We start from the raw sequence: 27717 nt of genomic DNA on the forward strand, positions 1-27717 counted from the left end.
TCTCCGTGACGGTCCCTGGCTCGCTACCTCTGGCTGCCTCCTCTGTTCAGCTTTGTCCCACCTTGTCTCTGCCACCTCTTCTGTTTTCTTGGTGGCTGTCTGACGAGTTCTCCACTGCGCCCTCTAGAACCCATGCCCTTTCTAACCGGTCCCCGCTGGATCCCCAGCCTCTTTTCTCCATCCGTGTCTGGGTAATATACAGCTCTCCTGCACGACAGGTCTTTGCTCTTTGGAGCTCTGTCCTGGAGGCTTTGTAATACTTTGCCCCTTGTCACATTTAGCATCCAGAGTCCATCCTCACAAGGTCTGAGAACTTAAGTGATTTTTTTGTTTGTTTGTTTGTTTTCGTGTTTGTTTTTGTCTTTTTTCTTTCTTCTTTTGTATTTTCTAGACAGGGTTTCTCGGTGTAGCCTTGACTCTCTTGGAAATCTCTCTGTAGGACCAGGCTGGCCTTGAACTCAGAGGCCTGCCTCTGCCTCCTGAGTTCTGGAGATTAAAACTGTGCACAGCTGCCTCTGTCAACAACCCCTTCCCCCACCCCGAGTTATTTGTTTGGTTTGGTTTTTTGAGACAGAGTCTTAGTGCATAGCTCTGGCTGACTTGCAGCTCGCTGTGTAGACCAGGCTGGCCATAAACCAACAGAGATGACTGCTTCTGCTCCCCAGGTACTGAGATCAACCGCATGCACCATGATGCCCCGCCTTGGACTGAAGTATTAGCCTGCTGTGTTGTGGTTACTCAGCTCCTCTCACTGCCCTTCCCTCCCTTTTGCTTAAGTGGGGGAGGGGGCAGTTTATGCTCCCTCACCATATCTCTCTGAACCTCACACAAATGTGCTCAACTCTGCCCTCAGGTTAAAAACCTCAGGTTAAAAAGCCACCCCCTCCTTAGCTACTGTCTTATCTCCTGTCCTGAGTGGGTAGACATCTTGGACTCTAGACCCTTCCCTTCTGGTTTCCTCTTCTCTGGTCCATCCTCAGTTAGTTATCGTCCTTGTACATCTTCTGCTCCAATGACGTTACTTTCCCTATGCTCCAGTTACTCCGGTTGCCACATCCGGATGATACTGCCAGTGTTTATCTTCTTTGGTTTTTCAAGTATCTTATAGCTCGGACTACTTCCCCTTTCTCAGAAGTCTAAGACCCTCGTCCCCCTGTGGAGTCCTCCTTCCCCTCATGGTATCTATGCTCTTCCTTTGGGCTCTTGCTTAAGCTTGTTTTCCCACTCCTCCCTCCTCAGATTCTCTTTTTTTTCCCAGGGTTGTTTCTTCCCTGGGTGCCCAGTTGTAGAACAGTTGTTGCAGGCAGCCTAGTGGGTGTTTCATGGAACCTCAGACTTCCCAATGCTGTGAGAGACGAAGCTGGTTCCCTCTCCACAGCCAGCCTCCATTCTTCCAACCAAGGGATGAGGCGTGATGTCAGCCATTTTGCTTTGGTTGTCCTAGGGTTTCTAGGCAACATAGGGTGGGCGATGGAATGTGAGGTAAAGACTCCTGGTAGTCTGTCTCAGGAAAGGCCTACACATGAGAGATAAACCACATGGACACGTAGCATCGATCTGCAGATACTGGGCAGGCAGGAAGAGCTGGCCCAGCGTGTGCTCTAGAACCAGCCTCTCGACATTCTATTTTGTGGGAAATATGAACCTCTATTTACACGTCTAAACCTTTGTCAGTTGGGTTTTCTGTACCTGTTGCTGGAAGATTCCTAACTTCGGAGGGTTCAAGACTGACCTGGCTGTATTCCAATTACCTATGAGTCTTCTCTGTTGTCCCTGTATTAGACTTTCAGAGCCCTGTGACTCACTCCTTAACACACCCCCCCTCTCTCTTTCTCTCCCTCTCTCTCTCCCCCTCTCTCTCCCTTACCAAAAAGGCCTGCCAACTTTCACCCTCAACGTGTTTTCCTATTTGTATCCCTTCTGTTACTGGCAAACCTTTAACTTTCACAAGATGGACTCAATATTAGATATAGTCTAATCTCTCTCTCCCTCCCTCCTTTCCTCTCTTCCTTTCTTCCTTCCTTGCTCTCTTTCTGAGACAGGATCCCACTCTGCAGATGAGGCCAGTCTCCAGTTCATAGATACCCACCTCCTTCTGTCTCTAGAGTGTTGGGATTAAAATGCGCACCACTGTGAGGTCACCATAACCTTCTGTGGCTCTCTTCCTCCGCTCAGTAGAGTCTTAGTTTATTCCCATTTGTTTTGTTAAAAGAGCTAACGTTTCCACAGTGGTGCCATAAGAGAGTCACTGATACTGACCAATGGCACGTAAGTGAGAAAATAGGTTGAAAAATATGTTATATCTCACAGTGAAAAGTCTCTTAACAAACAAACAAACAAACAACAGATAAAGAGACCAGAATGTCCATGAGAGTGATTTCTGGCCAGTAGAGTTAAACGGGTTTTTTGTTTGTTTGTTTGTATTCTCTGACTCTCTAAAGTAAATATTTATTTAATAACGAGTTTAGCAATGTTAAAGTCCTTCCCATTTTTATAAAGGGCAGAGAGGGAAGCCCTGGAAGGACTTTGATTCCCAGGAGAGATGAGGGCTGGTCCCGAGGCGGAAGGAGCTGGGGAAAAGGAACATGGAGCCTTAGCTCTGCAGCTTGGCCCGGTCACTCTGTGTAAACAAGCAGTCTGTAACTGGAGGTGTTTCATGCTATGCTTCAAAACACAGCCACAAGAAGGAAATTAACTTTGAGTCAAGTGAAATGCCGTCCTTTGAATAGTCTGTGATGATCGTTCTAAAATGTGTTGGGGGATCTTTTTTTTTTTTTTTTTAAAGTAAAGGAAGTTCACTGTCAAGGGCTGGCATGAAATGAGGTATCACTGACAGAGCAACTTCCGCTTCTGAGCTGTTATCCCTTTGAGCTAACCCAGGATGAATTCTTCATTAGAAGGGGATTAGCAGCACTCTCCCAGCCTATTTAGCAAGGCATTTGTATTTGTCCAACCACTTTCCTGAGCGCTGGGGTTTGAGTAAACTGTTCACTTCCTTCTTCTCAAAACATCAGTCACCGTGATTGATTTTTATGTTGGTCATAAAGAGAAATGGAATCAACTAAAAGCAGGCTGAAGATTACAGGGTGGAAGTGGTTAATTTACTTAACAATATGTATTGGTTGTTTGTTTACGTTGGGCCTGATGCTGGGTGATCAAGACCAGCGAGTGGCCGGAGTCATGACAGATGCTCCTGTTTGCAGATGCCTCTCTTACAAGGCCCTTATGTTCGGTCTGAATTTATTTCGTGTGTGGAGTTTTGTCGCCTAGAGAGTCATTGATGTTTTACATCCTCTTTTTTTTTTTTTTTTTTTTTGGAGCTGGGGACCGAACCCAGGGCCTTGCACTTCCTAGGTAAGCGCTCTACCACTGAGCTAAATCCCCAACCCTACATCCTCTTTTAAAGTCCACACGCATTCATAGAGAAAGTTCGGAAATTTTGTGTTGTTCAGTTCTCTAGCTCTGTCCAACGATTTCCTCCTAACTTTATTATTATTATTATTTTTTATTTTTCCCTGAAATGGGCAAATCCTGTAGCCATCACGGTACTGAGAATAAGTGACTGATGGCCTCCTATCCCAGCAGGGGACATCCACATCACCACTTTCAAGACTTAGGAACTTGGAAGAAGAGGGAGGAGTGGGTAGAATGTGGAAGCTGGAAGGTGGGGGTGGGGTGGGCATTGTCTTAGTCGGTGTCCTACTGCCGTGATGAGACAACACGACCAAGCAACCCTTATCAAGGACGGCATTTAACCAGAGTTTGCTTACAGTTTAAAGCTGGGAATATGGCTGTATGCAGGCGGAAATAGTACTAGAGAAGTAGATGAGAGTTTACATCCAGATCTGCAGGGAGCAGGAAGAGAAAGTTACTGAGGTCTGGATGGAGCTTATGAAATCCCAAAGCCCACCTCCCAGTGACATACCTCCTCCAACAAGGCCACACCTCCTCTAGTGAGACCACACCCACTCAAGCAAGGCCACACCTACTGCAATGAGAGGCCACACCTCCTCCAACAAGGCCACACCTCCTCCAACAAGGCCACACCTCCTTCAGCAAGGCCACACCTAATCCCTCTCAAATAGTACCGGCTCCATGATAACCAAGCATTTAAATATATGAGCAAGCCTATGGGGGCCATTCTTTTTCAAACCACACCACAGGCATGACATAATCATTATATACGTGGACTCACAGTAACTGTGGTTGCCTGCACGGGTCCTGTACATGACTGGGTCCGTCATCAGTCATCATTCAGCCACGGATGGGAGGGACTTGTGGGGAACTATTGGCAGTGGACAGTTGCTGTGTGAGGGGGTCAGCGTCTTTGGTGATGTCGCCACTGGTGAGTTGTTCATTCTTCGTACTGCAGTGGTTGTCTCCTTATGCATCCCTTCCCATGGGACCGAATTTAAACCCCGTGGGTCACAAAACAAAAAAGATGTAATAGTAGGGAGGGGACTTGTTTGGGTCAGATATTGGTAGGGACTGGAGGGGAAGAAGGGGATGAACATGACCAGAATTTATTGTATACATGTATGAAATTATCAATCAATCAATCAGTCAATTAATTAATTAAAAAGAGGCCTAGAAAGAAACATGGCCTGGAGCCTGGGAAATGAAATACTTGAAGACTGAAGAGGTTTGTGAAATTCCTCTATATTTCACGCCTTATATTTCATTTAAAATATTTATTTATTTATTTATTATGTATACCAGATATCATTATAGATGGTTGTGAGCCACCTTGTGGTTGCTGGGACTTGACCTTAGGACCTCTGGAAGAGCAGTTAGTGCTCTTAACTGCTGAGCCATCTCTCCAGTCCCTTATATTTCTTTTTTTTACAAAAATTTTTAAAATGTATTTTTCATTGTGTGTATTTGTGTGCATCTCTGTGTGGGTGAATGCAGGTACCCACAGAGGCCAGAGCTGCCTCACATGGGTGCTGGGATTCAAACTCAGGTCCTGTACAAGAGGAGTCAGTGCTCTCGATCTCTGAGCCATCTCTCTATTTCATTTTTTACTATGCTACAAGGAATGTTCCCAAATCCTAGAAGAATGAAGAAAAGAGAAAACTCAGTGGCCTTAAGTGTGTTGAATCACACTTAAGAGCAGCATGCAGTGGGCATTAGGTACGGAGGCTCAGAACAACAATATGGGATCCACGTCCTCAGAGTGAATATGGCGGAGGCTGTCCCTGTCTGCAGAGGAAGAGCAAACTCACAGCTCGTGCCTGGCCTGGGTCTACTGTCCCAACAATTAACTTCTTTATTTAACCCTTCCAGCAGGCGTTAGTGGTGGACACTTTTAGACTCTCCATTTAGCAGATGAGAAAACTGAACTTCAGAGAAGCAACTCCTGGGGTCAGGGCTGCCCAGCATGAGATTCTGCAGTTGGGCATTTAATTCTGGTTGTGTCCAGCCTTTATGAGACTCAATTACCTCATAAAAAAGCATACTGAACTGGCGCTATTCAATCGCTCCTGAAAAGTACAGGTTACCAAATCTTACATATCACTTGTGTGCAGTGTCAACATTAAAATGACTAATACCAGTTTATTCATTTATAGGCCCAGCAAAAGTTTGCTGAGCATATACTACAGAGAGAGTGCTTTTGTGCCGAACACAACACAGGCCTTTGGGGCAAGAGAAACTCAACTCTGTAAGACTCTAACTTGATATGCACCTATGCTATGCACACAAGGTGTCTAGCACAACCCAGCAGTAGATCCTCAACAAATAATTCCAAGAAACCCGGTTGGAAAGACAAAAACGCACGTGAAAGTAACTAAAATTCAGGGTGCACTGAAGCAAAGAGTTTAGAAAGGGAACAGACAGGAAGTTCTGGAATGGCTCAGAGAAGGAGCTGGCTTCCTGTCGGAGGGCTGGAGAAAGCTGGTAGCAGTGAGCTGGCATCCCAGGCTGGCTGTGGTGAAAGGCGTTGGGGGTTTTTTTGGTGAGATGCATTGCACACAGAAGTAACGCGTGCCGAGACACAGAGGACATAGAGTCTGTCTTGAAATCAGATCATCACTGGAAATGTGGCTGAGAAGACAGATGAACCCACTCATGGAGAGTTTGTGTGGACCTGAGGGATAAAGCGGGGCAGGGGGAGGGGCGTGCTGAGGAAGGAAGCTTTATAAAGCTTTGGTCAGTATTTGGGAATTGAGGGCCTTGGGAGGCAGGAGATGGAAAGAGAAGAAAGCCAAAGGATTTCTGAGTTTCTGTGTCCAGAAATTGAGGGAAATCTCCTTTGCTACCCTCTTTGTCGCTTTCCTGCTTTAATGGGGTGTGTAAAACACAGTTTATGTCACACACAGCATTTTATATGTAACGCACAGCAGCGTCCGGTGACCTCTGTGTCCTTAGGCAGAAACAGTCTAATGGCCGACGCTGTGCCTCAGTTTTTGATTGGCTGGTAGGCTGCAGACTGTTGCCTATGCTTTTGATGTGTTGCAGAAATTGGCTAGATTTTTTAATCTGGCCCTGACAACTTACTACCATCCATTCTTTTGTTTCATGAGGCAAAGTCCAAGCACCTAGAAACGAACCTTTGGAATATATTGCTTATTTGTGAACTGGGATGACCTGTTTAAAATTTACTTAGCAGCCAGGCAATGGTGGAGCACTCTCTTAATCCCAGTATAGGGAGGCAGAGGGAGGTGGGCCTCTTGAGGCCAGCCTGGTCTACAGAGAGAGTTCCAGGACCACCAGGGCTGACTCTGTCTTTAAAAAAAAAACCCAAAAAGTAAATAAATAAAAATAATGATGACGATAAAATTTTCTTAGCAGGCAATAATTGACGTGTGTGTGTGTGTGTGTGTGTGTGTGTGTGTGTGTGTGTCTGTGTTATTGCTTGCCACAGCACAATGTTTGTAGGTTAGAGGCTAACCAGAGGAGACTTAGCTGAATCTACCTTGGGTGTAGACTCTCATCTTGTACCATATTTTTGAAGAATCTCTTCTTGTTTGCCACAGTACATACCAGGCTGGCTGGTCCACAAGATTCTGGGGATCCCTCTGTCTCCACTTCCCATCTCACTGTAGGAGGGACCACGGGTGTGCCCTACTCCATGTGCTGGGATCACAGGTGTGCACTACTGCATGTGCTGGGATCACAGGTATGCCCTACTCCATGTGCTGGGATCACAGGTGTGCACTACTCCATGTGCTGGGATCACAGGTGTGCCCTACTCCATGTGCTGGGATCACAGGTGTGCCCTACTCCATGTGCTGGGATCACAGGTGTGCCCTACTCCATGTGCTGGGATCACAGGTGTGCCCTACTCCATGTGCTGGGATCACAGGTGTGCCCTACTCCATGTGCTGGGATCACAGGTGTGCACTACTCCATGTGCTGGGATCACAGGTGTGCCCTACTCCATGTGCTGGGATCACAGGTGTGCCCTACTCCATGTGCTGGGATCACAGGTGTGCCCTACTCCATGTGCTGGGATCACAGGTGTGCCCTACTCCATGTGCTGGGATCACAGGTGTGCCCTACTCCATGTGCTGGGATCACAGGTGTGCCCTACTCCATGTGCTGGGATCACAGGTGTGCACTACTCCATGTGCTGGGATCACAGGTGTGCCCTACTCCATGTGCTGGGATCACAGGTGTGCCCTACTCCATGTGCTGGGATCACAGGTGTGCCCTACTCCATGTGCTGGGATCACAGGTGTGCACTACTCCATGTGCTGGGATCACAGGTGTGCACTACTCCATGTGCTGGGATCACAGGTGTGCCCTACTCCATGTGCTGGGATCACAGGTGTGCACTACTCCATGTGCTGGGATCACAGGTGTGCCCTACTCCATGTGCTGGGATCACAGGTGTGCACTACTCCATGTGCTGGGATCACAGGTGTGCCCTACTCCATGTGCTGGGATCACAGGTGTGCCCTACTCCATGTGCTGGGATCACAGGTGTGCCCTACTCCATGTGCTGGGATCACAGGTGTGCCCTACTCCATCTGCTGGGATCACAGGTGTGCACTACTGCATGTGCTGGGATTACAGGTGTGCACTACTGTGTTTGGCTTCCTGTGGGTTCCAGAGACCCAAACCCTGATCCTCATGTTTCCACAGCAAGCACTTTACTCACTGAACCATTCCCCCCAGTTCTCAGCTGAATCTTAGCAACGAAAGAGAAGGAATGAAGAGAGGCTTTATCTCAAGCAGTGGCTGGCTAGGATGGTGAGAAAGGCCTCTCCATGTGACTGGGGATAATTGTTAGGGCCTGGGGCAGCATTCCAACCTTTTGGGTTAAGGAATTGAGGGTGTGTTTATACACTGACCTTTGTGTTCACGGTGTTACGGCAGTGTCTCAGGACACTTCTGATAGCAGAACACCTCTCCAAGGCAGGGCAGATCAGGAAGGCCTGAGATTGACCGGTTGGTTGTGGTTGACCACCAGGGGCCTCTGGCCTGGATTGATACAGCCACAAACCCAGTCTGTCCCACTCTTTATGACTCAGAGAATTGAGACGTGACGCTCTAGCTCCTATTGCAAAGGAATCAATAGGAAAGAATGAGGAGGTAGTGTAGTCTAAGTAAGGAAAGCAGTGAGGGACAAACAAGGGTGAAGACAAACCTGTAAGTAGGCTGAGGCAAATGGAGAAAAACTATGAGAAATCACTTTAAAATGATTTCGAAAGAGGGGTTGGGGATTTAGCTCAGTGGTAGAGCGCTTGCCTAGCAAGCGCAAGGCCCTGGGTTCAGTCCCCAGCTCCGAAAAAAAGAAAAAAAGAAAAGAAAATGATTTCAGAAAGGTTGTCTGTCCATCTCTGTTCTTGTCCCCCTTCCCCACCTCCAAAAGAATCGTGTACAGAAGAATAGGGGTTTAATGAAAGTTTTAGCAAGGCTTTGGTGACTGATAAAAGCCTGCTTCTACAGTCTCCTTTTGTCTGTCTGTTCAGATTTTTGTGAACTAGAAGGGAGGGAAATGCTATTACGTCTTTAATTAGAAGTCTGGTGTTATTTTTCACTTAATCTGTGTCTGTAGTTTTAGCATTTGTATTAAATCATTTTCTTCATGAAGGCTTTTAGTGAGGAAACAAATCGATTGTATTTGTATATTGGATACTTGGCACTCTGATGTGTATTCCGTCATGTCTTTTGAAGCATACTTTGGCTGGTCATCTTGTGGTTAGTCTTTGAAGCCAGACTTTGGAAACAACAAAATCCTTTTTGTTTGGATTGAGGTACCTACCTATCTATCTATCTATCTATCCATCCATCCATCCATCCATCCATCTGTTGTGATTAACAAAAAGCAGGGGACCGGTTCCCATGCATATGCTCTGAGCTTCTCTCCTGGTCTCCTTCTGTCCTAGGTGGTTGCTTTCTCGATAATTCCAGCTCTGTCGGGCCACAGGAATTAGCGCTAATTTATCTCAGCAGCTCCACGCTGGCCCCTCTGGTACTCTCTAGCCTGGGCGGTTCAGGAGCCATTCCAGCGTGCACCTTGCCATGTTACTTTGCTTTCATTCACAGTTCTCTTGGCCGATTGTTACCATGCCAGGCTCACACATCCCAATTCCATGGCAGGCTTGGTGCATCCCACCATCGCACCTTCTCTTGAACTCAATTCTGTCGCCACATGAAAGAACACACCACACAATGACCTCTGGTCCAATGGATAAGATATAATTTGCCCATCTAGACAGCATAAAATCCTGCACACAGCCATCCCTTAAAAATATTCATAACAATCTGTATCGATGTGCAGAGAAGAATCTTAACATCTGCCGCCATGTTCTCCCAGCTCCTTTTCTCTGACTCCTTCTCCTCTTTCTAAAACTTTTCTCCTGCTCATCCTTCCTTCCTGTCCAATGACAGGCCTCCTTCTATCCTGTGCCTGCCTTCCTGCATAAAGACATTAACCTGCATCTATCTATCTATCTATCTATCTATCTATCTATCTATCTATCTATCTATCTAATTTATGAGACAGAGTCTTAGAATAAGGTCCAAGCTGGTCTTGAACTTGTAACTCTCTGACCTAAACTTCCCAGTGCTAGGACTCCTTTATACCTAGCCACCTGATGAAGATTTAATTTAGCAAAGCTGTCTTTTAATTTTAGCTTCCTCCTCCTGTCCCTCCCCTTCCCCCATCTCTCACCTTGGTGTGTAACTTAAGGAAAAATGAAGGCACCCCACATTTGTCTTATTTGGAATAAATCTATGCAGTAGCCTAGTCTGTGGCATGGTCCGGGGTGCACTGCCTCTCTGGCGCCATCCTCTCTCTCTGAGCTGTACTGTACAGCTTCTTGGAGCTCCGAGAGCTCTCACTGTTTCTGATTTAGCAGGCATTTATTGAACACAAGCTCTTTGCTACTCCCTCTCTCAGCTCAAGGACATAGTTGGTGAGGTTATAATGCAGTAGGAGAGAGCACACAGGTGCACTGTGGGAGTGGCTGACACAGGAGACTGAGCTGAATCTTAAAGCACCAGCTAGCATTTGCAGGGGAAGGAAAAGCATCAAAGAAAAGTCATGACGGTAGCAACACGTGATAGCAGGAACAGGAGTGCCGGACTTTGCTCTCTGAGAGCTGGGATGAGGCACTGAAGGATCTGAAGCAAGAGCCTTTAGGTCATTAGAGTAGCAACCGTGCTCATGACGTGAACAGCTGACGTTGATTAAAGTCTTCCAGGTGCCGGGTCTGACGATCAGTTCTTTATGAGGAGGGCCTCTGGTAATTCTCAAGAATTATATGAAACAGGAATGATTTTTATTTCTTAAAGATAAGGAAACAGAGTCTGTATCTTAGGCCTCACCCTTAAAAGCTAGAGCTGGGATTTCAGGCTAGACCTTCTGTGAAGCCCTGGCACGTGACTGTTGGTTGCTATGTTACCCGGTCCATCAGCCCTGGAGATACAGCATCAGAGGGAGCAAGATGGTGGCAGATGGACCAGTTAGCATCTAACTGGACTTCCTGGTGCATTCTGAGGATGGATAGATTCGGTGTCTGCAGAGGTGGGCTAAAAGGGTAATAAGGAAGTAGGCTTGGGGGTCGATGGGACAGACAAACCAATAGACAAAGAGGGAGAAGGGATTTTTAGTTCTAGTTGGGTGGACAGTGATACAGAACATCGAGATAGAGGGCAGGGCAGCGGGAGAGATTTGGAGACTTCTAGAACAAAGGGCGGTTATTCTTCACGGACAAGGCTAGCCTGACAGTCTCTCCTGCTTCTGAATGTTCTAACTAACATCAAACGTTAGCAAGAATGGACAGCGTTGTCAAGTCTCCGGCCATTGGTTCCTTTCCCAGGTGGCCTGAGCTCCGCGGCTCTCCAGTCTTTCTTGTCCATCTCGTCCTTTTATCTCTCAAGCCGATAGAAACCCTAACCTTGATAGATTTCAGCTTCCCAACCTCTCTGCTCCTGTACTTAGGCAGCTAATTGGGGCCAGAGAAAAAATGACGCAATCCAGTTGCCACCACGGTAAATCCTCCAACCACAGATGAGCACTTAACGATTCCTCACAGGCCCCAGGTCAGCAATGGCTTCCGTTTCCCTCAGTGCCCACCACCAGCCCCTTCCAACCTCATCGTGGCACCCCTCACCAAAGGGAAACGGGCTTTCGGTTGGAGCTCACCCAGTATCCTGCCCCGCCCCCTCTCCTCGAACACACCTGCTAAGCTGGTCTCTGCCATCTGCCCTACTGACAGGCCTGGTTTCTCTCTCTAGCCTGGGCCTGGCCTCTCTGTGACCTGCCTTTCCCTATCCTGTCAGGCTGCCGCTTTTTGTCTGATCTCAAACCTTCCCTCAGCATTCTTTATCTGCAAAATGACAGTTCTGGCATTATCCAGGCCTGGGCTCTTCTGGGCCCCTGGTTTTTGTTTTTTTTTGTTTTGTTTTTGTTTTTTTTTTTATCATTTTGGTTGGATCAGTCATACAACTGGCACATAGTTTGACTCTTAGACACAGTGGTGTGTGTGTGTGTGTGTCCCTCACAAAATTCCTGGCACGTAGAAGACATTTATTAACCTCATGGTTATGGAAAGAATGAACTCAGCGTTCATAACCTAAGACAGAGTGAGAGCCACATGTGGATTGCCTAGAGGAGTCACAAAAACTTGAAGTTGGAACTTTTTTGTGTGTAATGGTTGCCATCAGGCAAATAGTAACAGTTCAAACAAGAAAAATGCTAGGAAGCATTGTTTCCTAGCATGCTAGGAAGAAGTGTTTGCACCTAAAGACTTGAAGCCATTTTCATAGAAAAGGTTTCATTTGCAAACAAACAGCCCATTTTTAAACCTGCCTCTCAGTTCTTCACAAGATAAGGTAAGGTGGCTACATAGTGTGGAGTTGTAAATTCCTGAGGTGGGGGGCACTGTGGATGGCTTGGTGGTTAAAAGCATACACTGCTCTTCCAGAGGTCCACAGCTGGATTCCCAGCACCCACATCAGGTGGCTCCCAGACACCTCTACCTCCTACTCTAGGGGGAGCCACCTCTTTTGGCCTCCATGAGCAGGGGAGCTCCCTAAGCAGGGAAGTCAGTAAGTCCAATCCTGTAGTGCAGGACAGCTCCTGCATATATCACTTCCCCATCTGTGAAGTGAGGGCTAAGTTAAATGGTCTTGGAGGTCCTCACACCTGTAAAGTCTAGTGAGTTTGGGGCTGGCATCTCAAGGTGGCATCTACAAGGTTTATTCATAACAAGGTGTCCAGGTGGTTGGCAGAAATAAAGTCTCCAACCAGCGACGATGACAAAACTCACAGAGATGAAGTTTAAAATGTGACAGTCAGCTGGAGCATGGCATATGTACCCACCCCTTGTTGTTCTAGAGCCCAGGCTTGGAACCAGGAAGGCATCTTGAACTTTTCTCTGCCATCTGCCTGTAGTCCGTCTTTAATCAATCTCCGGCCTTTTTACTCTTTCTCAACTAGCTTCATACCTGCTCCAAGCTCCTTAGCTTGCAAAGCACATTGAACATCCCTGACAGAAATCACCTTAACAGACAGCATCTCACCCTGAAGGACAAGCCTACAACAGTTACCGCTTTTAGTGATTCTGTTTTCTCTTTAAGGAGAAGGGAAAAAAATAAATTCTGGCCTGATGTTGTCTTTAATTTTGTCACATTGTATCCAGTTAGCATTAGGGGGTAAGCGGGGGTTCTTTTGTTACTTCGGTGAGTTAAATTTCTCTTACATGCATGTCTCTCTCTCTCTCTCTTTTTTTTTTTTTTATTAACTTGAGTATTTCTTATATACATTTCGAGTGTTATTCCCTTTCCCGGTTTCCGGGCAAACATCCCCCTCCACCTCCCCTTCCCTATGGGTGTTCCCCTCCCAACCCCCCCCATTGCCGCCCTCCCCCCCAACAGTCTAGTTCACTGGGGGTTCAGTCTTAGCAGGACCCAGGGCTTCCCCTTCCACTGGTGCTCTTACTAGGATATTCATTGCTATCTATGAGGTTAGAGTCTAGGGTCAGTCCATGTATAGTCTTTAGGTAGTGGCTTAGTCCCTGGAAGCTCTGGTTGCTTGGCATTGTTGTACATATGGGGTCTCGAGCCCCTTCAAGCTCTTCCAGTTCTTTCTCTGATTCCTTCAACAGGGGTCCTATTCTCAGTTCAGTGGTTTGCTGCTGGCATTCGCCTCTGTATTTGCTGTATTCTGGCTGTGTCTCTCAGGAGCGATCTACATCCGGCTCCTGTCGGCCTGCACTTCTTTGCTTCATCCATCTTGTCTAATTGGGTGGCTATATATGTATGGGCCACATGTGGGGCAGGCTCTGAATGGGTGTTCCTTCAGTCTCTGTTTTAATCTTTGCCTCTCTCTTCCCTGCCAAGGGTATTCTTGTTCCCCTTTTAAAGAAGGAGTGAAGCATTCACATTTTGATCATCCGTCTTGAGTTTCATTTGTTCTAGGCATCTAGGGTAATTCAAGCATTTGGGCTAATAGCCACTTATCAATGAGTGCATACCATGTATGTCTTTCTGTGATTGGGTTAGCTCACTCAGGATGATATTTTCCAGTCCCAACCATTTGCCTACGAATTTCATAAAGTCGTTGTTTTTGATAGCTGAGTAATATTCCATTGTGTAGATGTACCATATTTTCTGTATCCATTCCTCTGTTGAAGGGCATCTGGGTTCTTTCCAGCTTCTGGCTATTATAAATAAGGCTGCGATGAACATAGTGGAGCACATGTCTTTTTTATATGTTGGGGCATCTTTTGGGTATATGCCCAAGAGAGGTATAGCTGGATCCTCAGGCAGTTCAATGTCCAATTTTCTGAGGAACCTCCAGACTGATTTCCAGAATGGTTGTACCAGTCTGCAATCCCACCAACAATGGAGGAGTGTTCCTCTTTCTCCGCATCCTCGCCAGCATCTGCCGTCACCTGAGTTTTTGATCTTAGCCATTCTCACTGGTGTGAGGTGAAATCTCAGGGTTGTTTTGATTTGCATTTCCCTTATGACTAAAGATGTTGAACATTTCTTTAGGTGTTTCTCAGCCATTCGGCATTCCTCAGCTGTGAATTCTTTGTTTAGCTCTGAACCCCATTTTTTAATAGGGTTATTTGTCTCCCTGCGGTCTAACTTCTTGAGTTCTTTGTATATTTTGGATATAAAGCCTCTATCTGTTGTAGGATTGGTAAAGATCTTTTCCCAATCTGTTGGTTGCCGTTTTGTCCTAACCACAGTGTCCTTTGCCTTACAGAAGCTTTGCAGTTTTATGAGATCCCATTTGTCGATTCTTGATCTTAGAGCATAAGCCATTGGTGTTTTGTTCAGGAAATTTTTTCCAGTGCCTATGTGTTCCAGATGCTTCCCTAGTTTTTCTTCTATTAGTTTGAGTGTGTCTGGTTTGATGTGGAGGTCCTTGATCCACTTGGACTTAAGCTTTGTACAGGGTGATAAGCATGGATCGATCTGCATTCTTCTACATGTTGACCTCCAGTTGAACCAGCACCATTTGCTGAAAATGCTATCTTTTTTCCATTTGATGGTTTTGGCTCCTTTGTCAAAAATCAAGTGACCATAGGTGTGTGGGTTCATTTCTGGGTCTTCAATTCTATTCCATTGGTCTATCTGTCTGTCTCTGTACCAATACCATGCAGTTTTTATCACTATTGCTCTGTAATACTGCTTGAGTTCAGGGATAGTGATTCCCCCTGAAGTCCTTTTATTGTTGAGGATAGTTTTAGCTATCCTGGGTTTTTTGTTATTTCAGATGAATTTGCAAATTGTTCTGTCTAACTCTTTGAAGAATTGGATTGGTATTTTGATGGGGATTGCATTGAATCTGTAGATTGCTTTTGGTAAAATGGCCATTTTTACTATATTAATCCTGCCAATCCATGAGCATGGGATATCTTTCCATCTTCTGAGGTCTTCTTCAATTTCTTTCTTCAGAGTCTTGAAGTTCTTATTGTACACATCTTTTACTTGCTTGGTTAAAGTCACATCGAGGTACTTTATATTATTTGGGTCTATTATGAAGGGTGTCGTTTCCCTAATTTCTTTCTCGGCTTCTTTCTCTTTTGTGTAGAGGAAGGCTACTGATTTATTTGAGTTAATTTTATACCCAGCCACTTTGCTGAAGTTGTTTATCAGCTTTAGTAGTTCTCTGGTGGAACTTTTGGGATCACTTAAATAAACTATCATATCATCTGCAAATAGTGATATTTTGACTTCTTCTTTTCCGATCTGTATCCCCTTGACCTCCTTTTGTTGTCTGATTGCTCTGGCTAGAACTTCAAGAACTATATTGAATAAGTAGGGAGAGAGTGGGCAGCCTTGTCTAGTCCCTGATTTTAGTGGGATTGCTTCAAGTTTCTCTCCATTTACTTTAATGTTAGCAACTGGTTTGCTGTATATGGCTTTTACTGTGTTTAGGTATGGGCCTTGAATTCCGATTCTTTCCAGGACTTTTATCATGAAGGGGTGTTGAATTTTGTCAAATGCTTTCTCAGCATCTAATGAAATGATCATGTGGTTTTGTTCTTTCAGTTTGTTTATATAATGGATCACGTTGATGGTTTTCCGTATATTAAACCATCCCCGCATGCCTGGGATGAAGCCTACTTGATCATGGTGGATGATTGTTTTGATATGCTCTTGGATTCGGTTTGCCAGAATTTTATTGAGTATTTTTGCATCAATATTCATAAGGGAAATTGGTCTGAAGTTCTCTTTCTTTGTTGGGTCTTTGTGTGGTTTAGGTATAAGAGTAATTGTGGCTTCATAGAAGGAATTCGGGAGTGATCCATCTGTTTCAATTTTGTGGAATAGTTTGGATAATATTGGTATGAGGTCTTCTATGAAGGTTTGATAGAATTCTGCACTAAACCGGTCTGGACCTGGACTCTTTTTGGTTGGGAGACCTTTAATGACTGCTTCTATTTCCTTAGGAGTTATGGGGTTGTTTAACTGGTCTATTTGTTCCTGATTTAACTTCAGTTCCTGGTATCTGTCAAGGAAATTGTCCATTTCCTGTAGATTTTCAAGTTTTGTTGAATATAGGCTTTTATAGTAAGATCTGATGATTTTTTGAATTTCCTCTGAATCTGTAGTTATGTCTTCCTTTTCATTTCTGATTTTGTTAATTTGGACACACTCTCTGTGTCCTCTCGTTAGTCTGGCTAAGGGTTTATCTATCTTGTTGATTTTCTCAAAGAACCAACTTTTGGTTCTGTTGATTCTTTCTATGGTCCTTTTTGTTTCTACTTGGTTGATTTCAGCTCTGAGTTTGATTATTTCCTGCCTTCTACTCCTCCTGGGTGTATTTGCTTCTTTTTGTTCTAGAGCTTTTAGGTGTGCTGTCAAGCTGCTGACATATGTTCTTTCCTGTTTCTTTCTGCAGGCACTCAGCGCTATGAGTTTTCCTCTTAGCACAGCTTTCATTGTGTCCCATAAGTTTGGGTATGTTGTACCTTCATTTTCATTAAATTCTAAAAAGTTTTTAATTTCTTTCTTTATTTCTTCCTTGACCAGGTTATCATTGAGTAGAGCATTGTTCAATTTCCACGTATATGTGGGCATTCTTCCCTTATTGTTATTGAAGACCAGTTTTAGGCCGTGGTGGTCTGATAGCACGCATGGGATTATTTCTATCTTTCTGTACCTGTTGAGGCCCATTTTTTGACCAATTATATGGTCAATTTTGGAGAAAGTACCATGAGGAGCTGAGAAGAATGTATATCCTTTTGCTTTAGGATAGAATGTTCTATAAATATGTGTTAAGTTCATTTGGCTCATGACTTCTCTTAGTCTGTCTACGTCTCTGTTTAATTTCTGTTTCCATGATCTGTCCATTGATGAGAGTGGGGTGTTGAAATCTCCCACTATTATTGTGTGAGGTGCAATGTGTGTTTTGAGCTTTAGTAAGGTTTCTTTTACGTATGTAGGTGCCCTTGTATTTGGGGCATAGATATTTAGGATTGAGAGTTCATCTTGGTGGATTTTTCCTTTGATGAATATGAAGTGTCCTTCCTTATCTTTTTTGATGACTTTTAGTTGAAAATTGATTTTATTTGATATTAGAATGGCTACTCCAGCTTGCTTCTTCCGACCATTTGCTTGGAAAATTGTTTTCTAGCCTTTCACTCTGAGGTAGTGTCTGTCTTTGTCTCTGAGGTGTGTTTCCTGTAGGCAGCAGAATGCAGGGTCCTCGTTGCGTATCCAGTTTGTTAATCTATGTCTTTTTATTGGGGAGTTGAGGCCATTGATGTTGAGAGATATTAAGGAATAGTGATTATTGCTTCCTGTTATATTTATATTTGGATGTGAGGTTGTTTGTGTGCTTTTCTTCTCTTTGTTTTGTTGCCAAGACGATTAGTTTCTTGCTTCTTCTAGGGTATAGCTTGCCTCCTTATGTTGGGCTTTACCATTTATTATCCTTTGTAGTGCTGGATTTGTAGAAAGATATTGTGTAAATTTGGTTTTGTCATGGAATATCTTGGTTTCTCCATCTATGTTAATTGAGAGTTTTGCAGGATACAGTAACCTGGGCTGGCATTTGTGTTCTCTTAGGGTCTGTATGACATCAGTCCAGGATCTTCTGGCCTTCATAGTTTCTGGCGAAAAGTCTGGTGTGATTCTGATAGGTCTGCCTTTTTATGTTACTTGACCTTTTTCCCTTACTGCTTTTAATATTCTTTCTTTATTTTGTGCGTTTGGTGTTTTGACTATTATGTGACGGGAGGTGTTTCTTTTCTGGTCCAATCTATTTGGAGTTCTGTAGGCTTCTTGTATGCCTATGGGTATCTCTTTTTTTAGGTTAGGGAAGTTTTCTTCTATGATTTTGTTGAAGATATTTACTGGTCCTTTGAGCTGGGAGTCTTCACTCTCTTCTATACCTATTATCCTTAGGTTTGATCTTCTCATTGAGTCCTGGATTTCCTGTATGTTTTGGACCAGTAGCTTTTTCTGCTTTACATTATCTTTGACAGTCAATGATTTCTATGGAGTCTTCTGCTCCTGAGATTCTCTCTTCCATCTCTTGTATTCTGTTGGTGAAGCTTGTATCTACAGCTCCTTGTCTCTTCTTTTGGTTTTCTATATCCAGGGTTGTTTCCATGTGTTCTTTCTTGATTGCTTCTATTTCCATTTTTAATTCCTTCAACTGTTTGATTGTGTTTTCCTGGAATTCTTTCAGGGATTTTTGCGATTCCTCTCTGTAGGCTTCTACTTGTTTATTAATGTTTTCCTGTGTTTCTCTAAGGGAGTTCTTCACGTCTTTCTTGAAGTCCTCCAGCATCATGATCAAATATGATTTTGAAACTAGATCTTGTTTTTCTGGTGTGTTTGGATATTCCATGTTTGTTTTGGTGGGAGAATTGAGCTCCGATGATGCCATGTAGTCTTGGTTTCTGTTGCTTGGGTTCCTGCGCTTGCCTCTCGCCATCAAATTATCTCTAGTGTTACTTTGTTCTGCTATTCCTGACAGTGGCTAGACTGTCTTATAGGCCTGTGTGTCAGGAGTGCTGTAGACCTGTTTTCCTGTTTTCTTTCAGCCAGTTATGGGGACAGAGTGTTCTGCTTTCGGGCGTGTAGTTTTTCCTCTCTATAGGTCTTCAGCTGTTCCTGTGGGCCTGTGTCTTGAGTTCACCAGGCAGGTCACTTGCAGCAGAAAAGTTGGTCTTACCTGTGGTCCCGAGGCTCAAGTTCGCTCGAGGGGTGCTGCCCAAGAGCTCTCTGCAGAGGCAGCAACCAGGAAGATCCGCGCCGCCCTTTCCTGGAGCTTCCGTGCACCAGGGTTCCAGATGTCGTTTGGTGTTTTCCTCTGGCGTCCGAGATGTGTGTGCAGAGTGCAGTCTCTTCTGGTTTCCCAGGCATGTCTGCCTCTCTGAAGGTTTAGCTCTCCCTCCCACGGGATTTGGGTGCAGAGAACTGTTTATCTGGTCTGTTTCCTTCAGGTTCCGGCGGTGTCTCCCATGATGTCTCTTATGTGCATGGAGGATGGGGATTGTGAGGGCAAATGAATGAGGTTTCCTTGTAAGGAATTAGTCCCAGACAGAACTCAGGTTGTCATGTCTGTCCAGCAAGTGCGTTTACCCACTAAGCCATCTTGCCAACCCCGCCCCCCCAGTAGTATTTGATTGACCTGCCAGTGACTGCATGTAGCAAAAGTTTACAGGTGACTAGTGGGAAACAGAGTATTATTTAACATTTTTATTTTCTAGGAATGGTATTAAAATTGGTAGGTTCAGAGGGAGCCATATTGTCAGTATCTGATAATATCACTTGTTTGTTTATTAAGTGGGAGTTTAAATGTGACCATGGTCTTTTGTAAATAGGAGGCCATTATGTTGTTGTCTGGGGTGTGGAGTGGAAATTGATGGTTGTGTCATGTGATGTAGACTCACGTGGTGTCTTGCTAAGGCAAGACCTGTGGGAAGACATGTGATATTTGGAGAGAGTATAAATAGGACTCAACAGACAGTGATGGGACCCTTGCTTGGCTAACTCTGCAACGCTTTGTTGGTCTGGAGTCTTTGCTGATCTTTGATTAGTTGAGAAAGGCATGGCAGAGAACGTCCCCTGGCATCCTGGCTGGTCCTGGTTGTTTTCGCTGACTTGGATTCCAGCGGAAGCCTGGAGGTTTCTGCTGGATTGTGCCACTGCTGCTGATTAGTGTTTGGTATCCTGACAGTAATGAACTGGACTGCTGATATCCTAACAACAGAGACTGGAGTCCACCCCACCACCACCACCACACACACCAAACTACTTCTAAACAGGTCCACATCTCCTTGTTTACTATCTTTTCTCTCCTACCTTTAAATGTTGGTCTAGAAATGGGGGGGGGGGGGGAGGATCAAAGCATTTAAAACTCTTATTAAAAATAGTTTGGTTTTTTTTTTTAAAAAACTAAGCCTCTAGGGGTGAATTTCTAATACTTATACATATAGACTCAGAAGCAAATAAATATTACTCTTCACAAAAGAACACAGGACCTTCTTACGACAGGTCTTTCTGTTGGTTGAATTAGATGCATGATGTCTATTGTTACCACATTACTTGCTATTCAATATTCCAAGTTGTCATCTCTCCATATCTTTTGGGTAAGATTCAGATTTCCTTACAGGTAGGCACAAGCTCTTGCACTTTCACTGTCACTGAAGAAACTAGGGCAGACAGCACATCATCTCCCCACCACAGGCCTTGCTTTGGCTGTTTGTCTAAGGCTGGCATCCAGATCCTAGGCCTCTGATGGCTCCGTCAGGTAATTCCACTGGCTCCTGGATGTCAGTGGCCACATCACCCTCTGCCACTTGCTCGCTCTGCAGTGGTTGAGGGACACTGGCAGTATAAAGAGAAGTCAAAGCTCAAAGGGCGCTTTTCCAAGTGAGGTTAAGGAAACACCTTGGATGTTCGGACTTAAGCGCTGTTCAGCAAAACTCTTTCCTTGGGCATGAACCTAGTCTTTACCACATGGCTCATTGTTCAAGATCAATTGCAAGGGGCTTTGTTAGTCTTATCAACTCGCCATTGACGCACAGCCCAGCTAGACGTCAGCCTGGATCCTAAGAGTCCATCTCTAATACCAGAACAATACTTCAGCCAGCATTAGTCTTTGTGGTCTGTGTCGATACAGGCATCAGGCAGAAGAGACGCTTATGTGAAGCACGAGTTCTCTGGACAACGCGTTTCTCAAAGAGCCTACGCATTCAGAAAGGCCTGGTGCTTCCTCACAAGAATGAAACTCAGATATGAACATCATGAAGTCATTAATAAAGATTCAAACAGGCAGATGACTTATCAAGGCAGGGAAGGCATGATAGGCCTTACATCAAGTCATAGGTAAAATAACATTTTTTAATGCTTCGGTTGCAAAAGACTAATCATCTAGATGTTTTAAATTTGTGGCATCCCATATGTTGACCTTTCTGGATTGCTAGTTTTATAATGCCAGTATAGTCCTGTTTGTGTCTAACACAATGCAGCTCATCATTTGAAAAATTTATTTGATATTTTTATGTGTGTGTGTGTGTGTGTGTGTGTGTGTGTGTGTGTGTGTGTGTGTGTGTGTGTAGGCAGGTACATGCCACTGACAACTTTCTGGAGCTGATTCTTGTCTTCTGCCTCACTTTTGTGACAGGGCCTCTTGTTGTTTCTCTAACTGGGCTGCATATCCAAGCCTAGCCTGCTTGAGAACATCCCGAATTCTCCTGTCTCCACCTCCTCCCATCTCACTGTAGGCACGCCAGGTTACAGACACGCGTGTCCACATCCAGTGGCTTCCAGGCTTGCACAGCAAAGGCTTTCCATGCCAACCCACTCCTTTGCCACCTTAGCATTTTGATGGCTGCAGGGAGATGAGGGAGTCTCTGATACAGCTGAGGTCTATTATGGAGTTTGCTCCAAGGCAAGAGAGAACCTATACTATTTTTCATCAGTGTTAGGGAGTTTATGAGTCCCCTGAAGACCAACTGCGGACTCTGAATACCGGCGATCTAACCATCCTGTAACATTAACACATCCCTCCAACCCCTCTCCCTGACCCCTACCCCCTTACAGAGCAGTTGTAACTTCCCCCTAAACTCTGGATTTGCTTTTACATCGTAACTTCTAAAAAAGCAGCAGATGCGAAATTCCAGAGCTTAGGCTCCAGAACACTTAGCACTGGATACAAATCTCGCTTCTGTCACTTAAAGGCTCAGACATCTTAGTCACATGTTTGGCTTCCTGAGTCTTGTTTGCATCTGTAACACGGAGATAACAGATGCTGGGGAGGAAGCTCAGTGGGCACCAGTGCTTGCTGTACAGACTGGCAGACCTGGGCTTGGCTGCCTGCATCCCAAGAGCTAGATGCTGTAATGCCAGAACTCCTACAGGAAGATGGGGCACAGAGACAGGAATTGCCTGGAAGCTTGAGGGCCACCTAGTCTGGAGTCTGCATCAGAGTGAAAAAGAAAAAAAAAAAAAAAGAGAGACCTGCTTTCAATCAAAGGGGAAGGTAAGAGCTGGCTCCCAAGACTTCTGCTGACCTCCCCATCCATGTCTGAGGACACATACCATTGAGAAGGGAAACAGGGGAGGGAGAGATAGCTTTAAAATGAGAAGTTAATAGTATACTGACTTCTCAAGGTTACTCTAAAGATTAAATAAAATATGTGAAGTGTACGCCTAGCATAATGTTTAGCCTACGTTAAGTACTGAGTCTGTACGCTATTTTATTATAATTAGAAAATGGAGTTATTTTTCCTTCTGAGGTAGTTTCAACAATATTAGGGCACTTAGAGTTGTTTGTCTCCCTCTTGCAACAGGATCTGGCTAATTACCCGGTCACGTTTATTGCTTGGCTGTGTGGTCAAGAATCTGACCGCTTCTCCTCGACCCAAACTAATGGTTCTGAGTCAATTGCTTCATTTTCAGCAGAGATCGAGTAATGTATCCTGTGAATTAAGGTGGCAATTTAGAAGGACGTATTTACAGTTTCTTATTAAAATGTTTGTTTAGAAGCGAATTGCCTTGCTGGGTACACACCTGTAATCCCACACAGGCAAGAGGATTCCATAGGTTCAAGATTAGCCAAGCCTGAGGAATATAGTGAATTGTAGGTCAGCCTGGGCTGTACACACACACACACACACACACACACACACACACACACACACACACAGAGAGAGAGAGAGAGAGAGAGAGAGAGAGAGACAGAGAGAGACAGAGAGAGAGAGACAGAGAGAGACAGAGAGAGACAGACAGACGCACAGATACACAGACACACACATACACACAGAGGCGGGTGAGGGGGAAAGGAAGAAGAAGTCTGGGTCTTTGCACCATTTGCATATCTGATACCAGCAGTGGCCAAAGGAGGGTGTTGGCTCCCTGGGACTGGAGTTACAGATGGTTGTGAGTCACCATGTGGATGCTGGGAATTGAACCTGGGTCTTTTGGAAGAGCAACCTACTCTCTTCACTGTCGAGCCATCTCTCCGGCCCCAAACCATGCATGTAATTCAATTTTTTTGCATGCAAAATGAAAAGACTATTCTGCAGGCCAGCCGAATGTGAAGACGGGTTTGCTCGTCCTGAATGTGAAAATGATCACCATCAGTGTGGGACAGCGTTGTCTTTCCGCTCACGCTGTTTGCGCCCTTTTTTTTTTTCTCCTCCAGTTCCAAATTCCATTTGCATGGACCTGGTGAGGCTGAGTGTGGATATTGCGGAAGAGTGATGGCTTCCCTTTCCTATAGAAGCTGAAGGTTCAGAGAGAAGATTAAAGAAGTGTTTGTTATCTCTCTGCACAGGCCTGATAGGAAATTCTCAGAGGGTTTTGGGCTAGACATAAACTCCATGTGCGCGTGCATTTATGTGCTGTTCCTCCTGTCCCCTCCTTTATATCTTGGTTTAAAACATTTAGCTCCAGATTGGCTGTACTCTCCGGCTTAAAGGGAATTGTTTCCAGAGCAGAGTTTAAGAATTGGAAGGTGATGTCAGCTGGGTTTAACTAAATGCTTCCCGGAGTGCGCAGAACTCTCCAGACTGCAATGCAGACCAACCACAGGATATGTGTAACAAGACAAGATGAAGACCTTAAACGTGTCCCGCAGATGATAGGCTGGGGCCCTTTCTTGAGGGTTGACAGTGCTGGTATTTTATAGTTTCCTTTTAGAAGTGCTCCCTGGGCCTGGGGTACAGTTCAGCTGGTAGAGTGTCTGCCGAGCATGAACGAAGGCCCTAGGTTTGCGCAGCATAGGACTTGGTAAGGTAGTACACACCAGCAATCCTATCACCCTGGAAACAGAGGCAGGGGGATAGATCAGTAGTTCAAGGTCATCGTCAGCTACCTAGGGAGTTTGAGGCTACCCTGGGCCAGACTCAAAAGCAAAACAAAATAAAAAAACAAAATGTCCTCTGTGGGAAGTACATGTGTTTTTGCTGGGTTTGCTCCTGTTTTTTAAAGCAAAACTCTCTTACTGTATGAATAATATTTGGAGAAGGAAGAGAGGAAGAAAAGACAGGCCAGCAAAGAAAAGAAGCAATGTTTGCTCCCACTAAGTTCAACACATGTGTTTCACTAAATGTTTTTTAAAGTAATAATACTGCATACATCTAAAGTATACAGGCTGATGGTTTGATACGAACATATGGTTGGTGACATCAGTTAGCACACCCCCCGCCTCCCACCCACGGGTTCTTTTTTTCTATCATGAGACGGCGTCAGACCTATGTTCTTGGCAACTTACAGTTCTATAATAGAGTTTTGTTAAGCTGAGTCCCCACTGCACGTTAATTAGACCCTTGTAACCTATGCGCCTTTTTTTGTGGGGGGGGTTGGTTTTGTAGTTACTCTTGTTTAAGATTTTAAATCATTGTTTTATTAATGTATGGACATGAGTATCTTGTTGCCTCATGGGCAGGTCTAATGGCTGTGAGGTCAGAAGAGGGCATTGGATTCCCTGGGATGGAAATTACAGACAGTCGTGAGCTGCCACGTGGGTGCTGGGAATTGAACTAGAGTCCTCTGGAAGAGCAGCCAGAGCTCTTACCTGCTGAGACATCTCAAGCCCTTCTTGTTGTTGTTGTTGTTGCTGTTGTTGTTGTTAAGACAGGGTCTTGCTATGTAGCTGAACTGACCTCAAACTTAGGATCCTTCTTCTTGGTCCCCTGGAATTGGTGTCTATGTAAATATATGTAACAATACCTTGCCAAACTCACACATTTTTAATCACTGGAAGTTTGACAAAGATGTTTAATTACAGTATTGTCAAAGATAAAGTTGCTATTTAATGTCACCTATGTAAGGCGGCTTCCTCATTAGTTCCTGCTAAGTGGGCTGTTTCTCAGCAAAGGACTTTCTTATAGTAATTACCATGGGAGACACAGATTCCCAAGTCTCTGTCTTCTTGACTAACAGGAGAAACCAGGAAACCTGGACATGTGAGAGGAGGGAACTGAAAACAGTGGAGTGGGGATAATGGGAGGAGGAGGCACCAAAAAAGGCTGAGCTCGCTAATAACATGTTGTAATTATTTAACAATTTACTGGGAGTCAACCTTTTAAACAAAACACTGTTGCTTTGTTTCCCCTAACCTCTCTGATTCATAAGAGTAATATTTATTAGCAAAGGCCCTGCTATTGTTGTCAGTAACATTTTGGAAAGAGAGGTGTGTGTGTGTGTGTGTGTGTGTGTGTGTGTGTGTGTGTGTGTAAGTGTATGAGTAGGTGTGTGTAGGTATATAAGAGTGTGTGAGAATGTGTATGTGTGTGTGTGTGTGTAAGTGTATGAGTAGGTGTGTGTAGGTATATAAGAGTATGTGAGAGTGTGTGTGTGTGTGTGTGTGTGTGTGTGTTTACACCATTCTTTTTAATTTTATTTTATGTGGGTGGCTGTTTTGCCTGCACATTTGTCTGTGTGTGTTTAACAACATGTTTCGTTGTTATTGTTTTGTTTTGTTTTTTATGTGTATGGGTGTTTTGTCTGCGTGTCTGTCTGTCTGTCTGTGTGTGTTTGAAGAGCGTGCCTGATCCTGACAGAGGTCAGAATGAGACCTATTTCAACTTAGAGTTGAAGCTTATAGATGCTTTCGAGCCACCATGTGGGTGCTGTAAATCAACCTGGGGTCCTCTGAAAGATCGGTCAGTGCTGTTAACTGTGCAGCCATCACCGGCCCCCTCATTTCTTTTAGTGCTTTGTTAGGTGAGCAGTGGGAAGAACCAGGCACTAGAGCAATGCTTCCCAAGAGCAGCCGAAGTTGGTCAGGTGCTCGCCTGCCTGACGGTTTGCTCGGTTGGTTGTGGCTCTGATGTGTGTCTAGAATGTCCCCCACAGGCTCACGTGTCCTAGCACTGGGGAGGTCACAGACCTTTTCAGAGGTCTGCTGGTAGAAGTAGGGTGCTGGGGGCCAATCTTTGGATGATGGCAGCCCTGGCCATTTATGCTGAGCCCTCCTTTGTGCTCCCGCGTGCTGCTTGGTTCAGTCGTCCTTCACCAAGATGGTCTGTATTCCCTCACATTGTAAGCCAAAAGCAACGTTTCCTTCCTTTAATGGCTTCTTGTTATATTTCGGTCACGGCGCTGAGAAAAGTACATAAGCCAACTGCTTCACAGGAAGGCCAGACATTTGTGCAGTTGTCAGCTGCACTGTGCTAGGCAGAGACTCACCCACCTTACAGTTACACCCAGCTGAACTAAATATCTGCCAGTCCTAGTGTGAGTGTGCCTTACACTAGAGGACATCCTTTCTTCACAGATGCCGAGGCCTCCTGCCCCCCACCTCTGCCCTCCCATACCCCCACCCCCACCTTCTACCACCCCACCTTCCTTCCTCCTCTCTCTAACCCGTCATTCCATTTTCCCTTTCACCTGATGATCAGATCAGACTGGGTCCGGGAAAAGCAAACACGAGCTTTCTGCTTGGCGTTGCCCTCTCTAATAAAGGCAGCCCACCCCTCAAAGCAGCCTCCTCCCCGCTGATCTCTCACTGCTTCCGTTTTCGGGAGTGGTGGAGAAGTTGTCTAGCTCTGAGGCTGATCTTCCTAATGTAGCCAAACCTAACTTTAGTCGTGCTGATGCTGGAAGACATCATTGCCACCCAAGTATGGCCTTTCCCTGAACCTTCTGTGGTTACGGATGCTGTCGATTTGATTAAGAATTCGATTAAAAACGTTCCCTTTTCCTCCTAGAAAGGCTCAGATGCAGATTCCCAAGAGGCTGAGATGAGAGTAGAAAAATACCCATCCTACTTTGTGGCGTGGAAGTCTCTATGTCTGTTCTAAGAGTTAAGGCATAGTTACTATGAGCTGATGGAGTAGGCCGGGAAAGGGGAAGACGGGAGAGGAGCAAGCGTTTGAACGCTGCACTCTAACATGGAGAAACGGGACAGGAGATGGAGAGGTTGAAGGGTTGAGGGGAGGGTGTGCTTCACTTCACAGACTGATGGGAAGGGCCAAGCTGAGAGGAAGGGCGGCCATCCCCTAGAGGAAAATCAATACGGAATAAGCTTCCTGTGAAGGCAGTAAATACGCTTTTGTGGGCAACCATCATAAGTGACACTGTTTCTGTTGGAGGAAAAATGTCCGTCAGGTGCCACAGAAGTGATTTACAAGTGTTCCTTTCCATCATGGCTGTTCACTACTTAAGACCTCAAGGGTTATCGGTTTGGCCAACCATTTCACATGAGAGGGTAGCAGAAAGTACTGTGGATTGCATGGGCCTGTTCCATTTCTTGGCTCCTGGGTTACCAATGTGAGACGACTTTGATTTTACCTTCCAGGCCTCACCCGTATGCTCTAGGAATGAATGCAGTTGAGG

At 45.0% G+C, this 27717-nt stretch overlaps 1 protein-coding gene across 6 annotated transcripts in view; it reads left to right on the plus strand.

The window, feature by feature from the left end:
* The window catches only part of Skap1 (src kinase associated phosphoprotein 1), a 306690-nt gene that overhangs the window by 38893 nt on the left and 240080 nt on the right, over positions 1-27717 (plus strand). The window contains exon 3 of one of the 6 annotated variants that reach the window (XM_087570082.1): positions 6978-7120. In XM_087570082.1, the coding sequence (XP_087426208.1) occupies positions 7104-7120 (17 nt within the window). In that variant the 5' untranslated portion in view covers positions 6978-7103. 6 annotated transcript variants of the gene reach the window in all.

Source organism: Rattus norvegicus, chromosome 10, assembly GCF_021556685.1.
Source record: "Rattus norvegicus strain SHRSP/BbbUtx chromosome 10, alternate assembly SHRSP_T2T, whole genome shotgun sequence".
Taxonomy (NCBI): domain Eukaryota; kingdom Metazoa; phylum Chordata; class Mammalia; order Rodentia; family Muridae; genus Rattus; species Rattus norvegicus.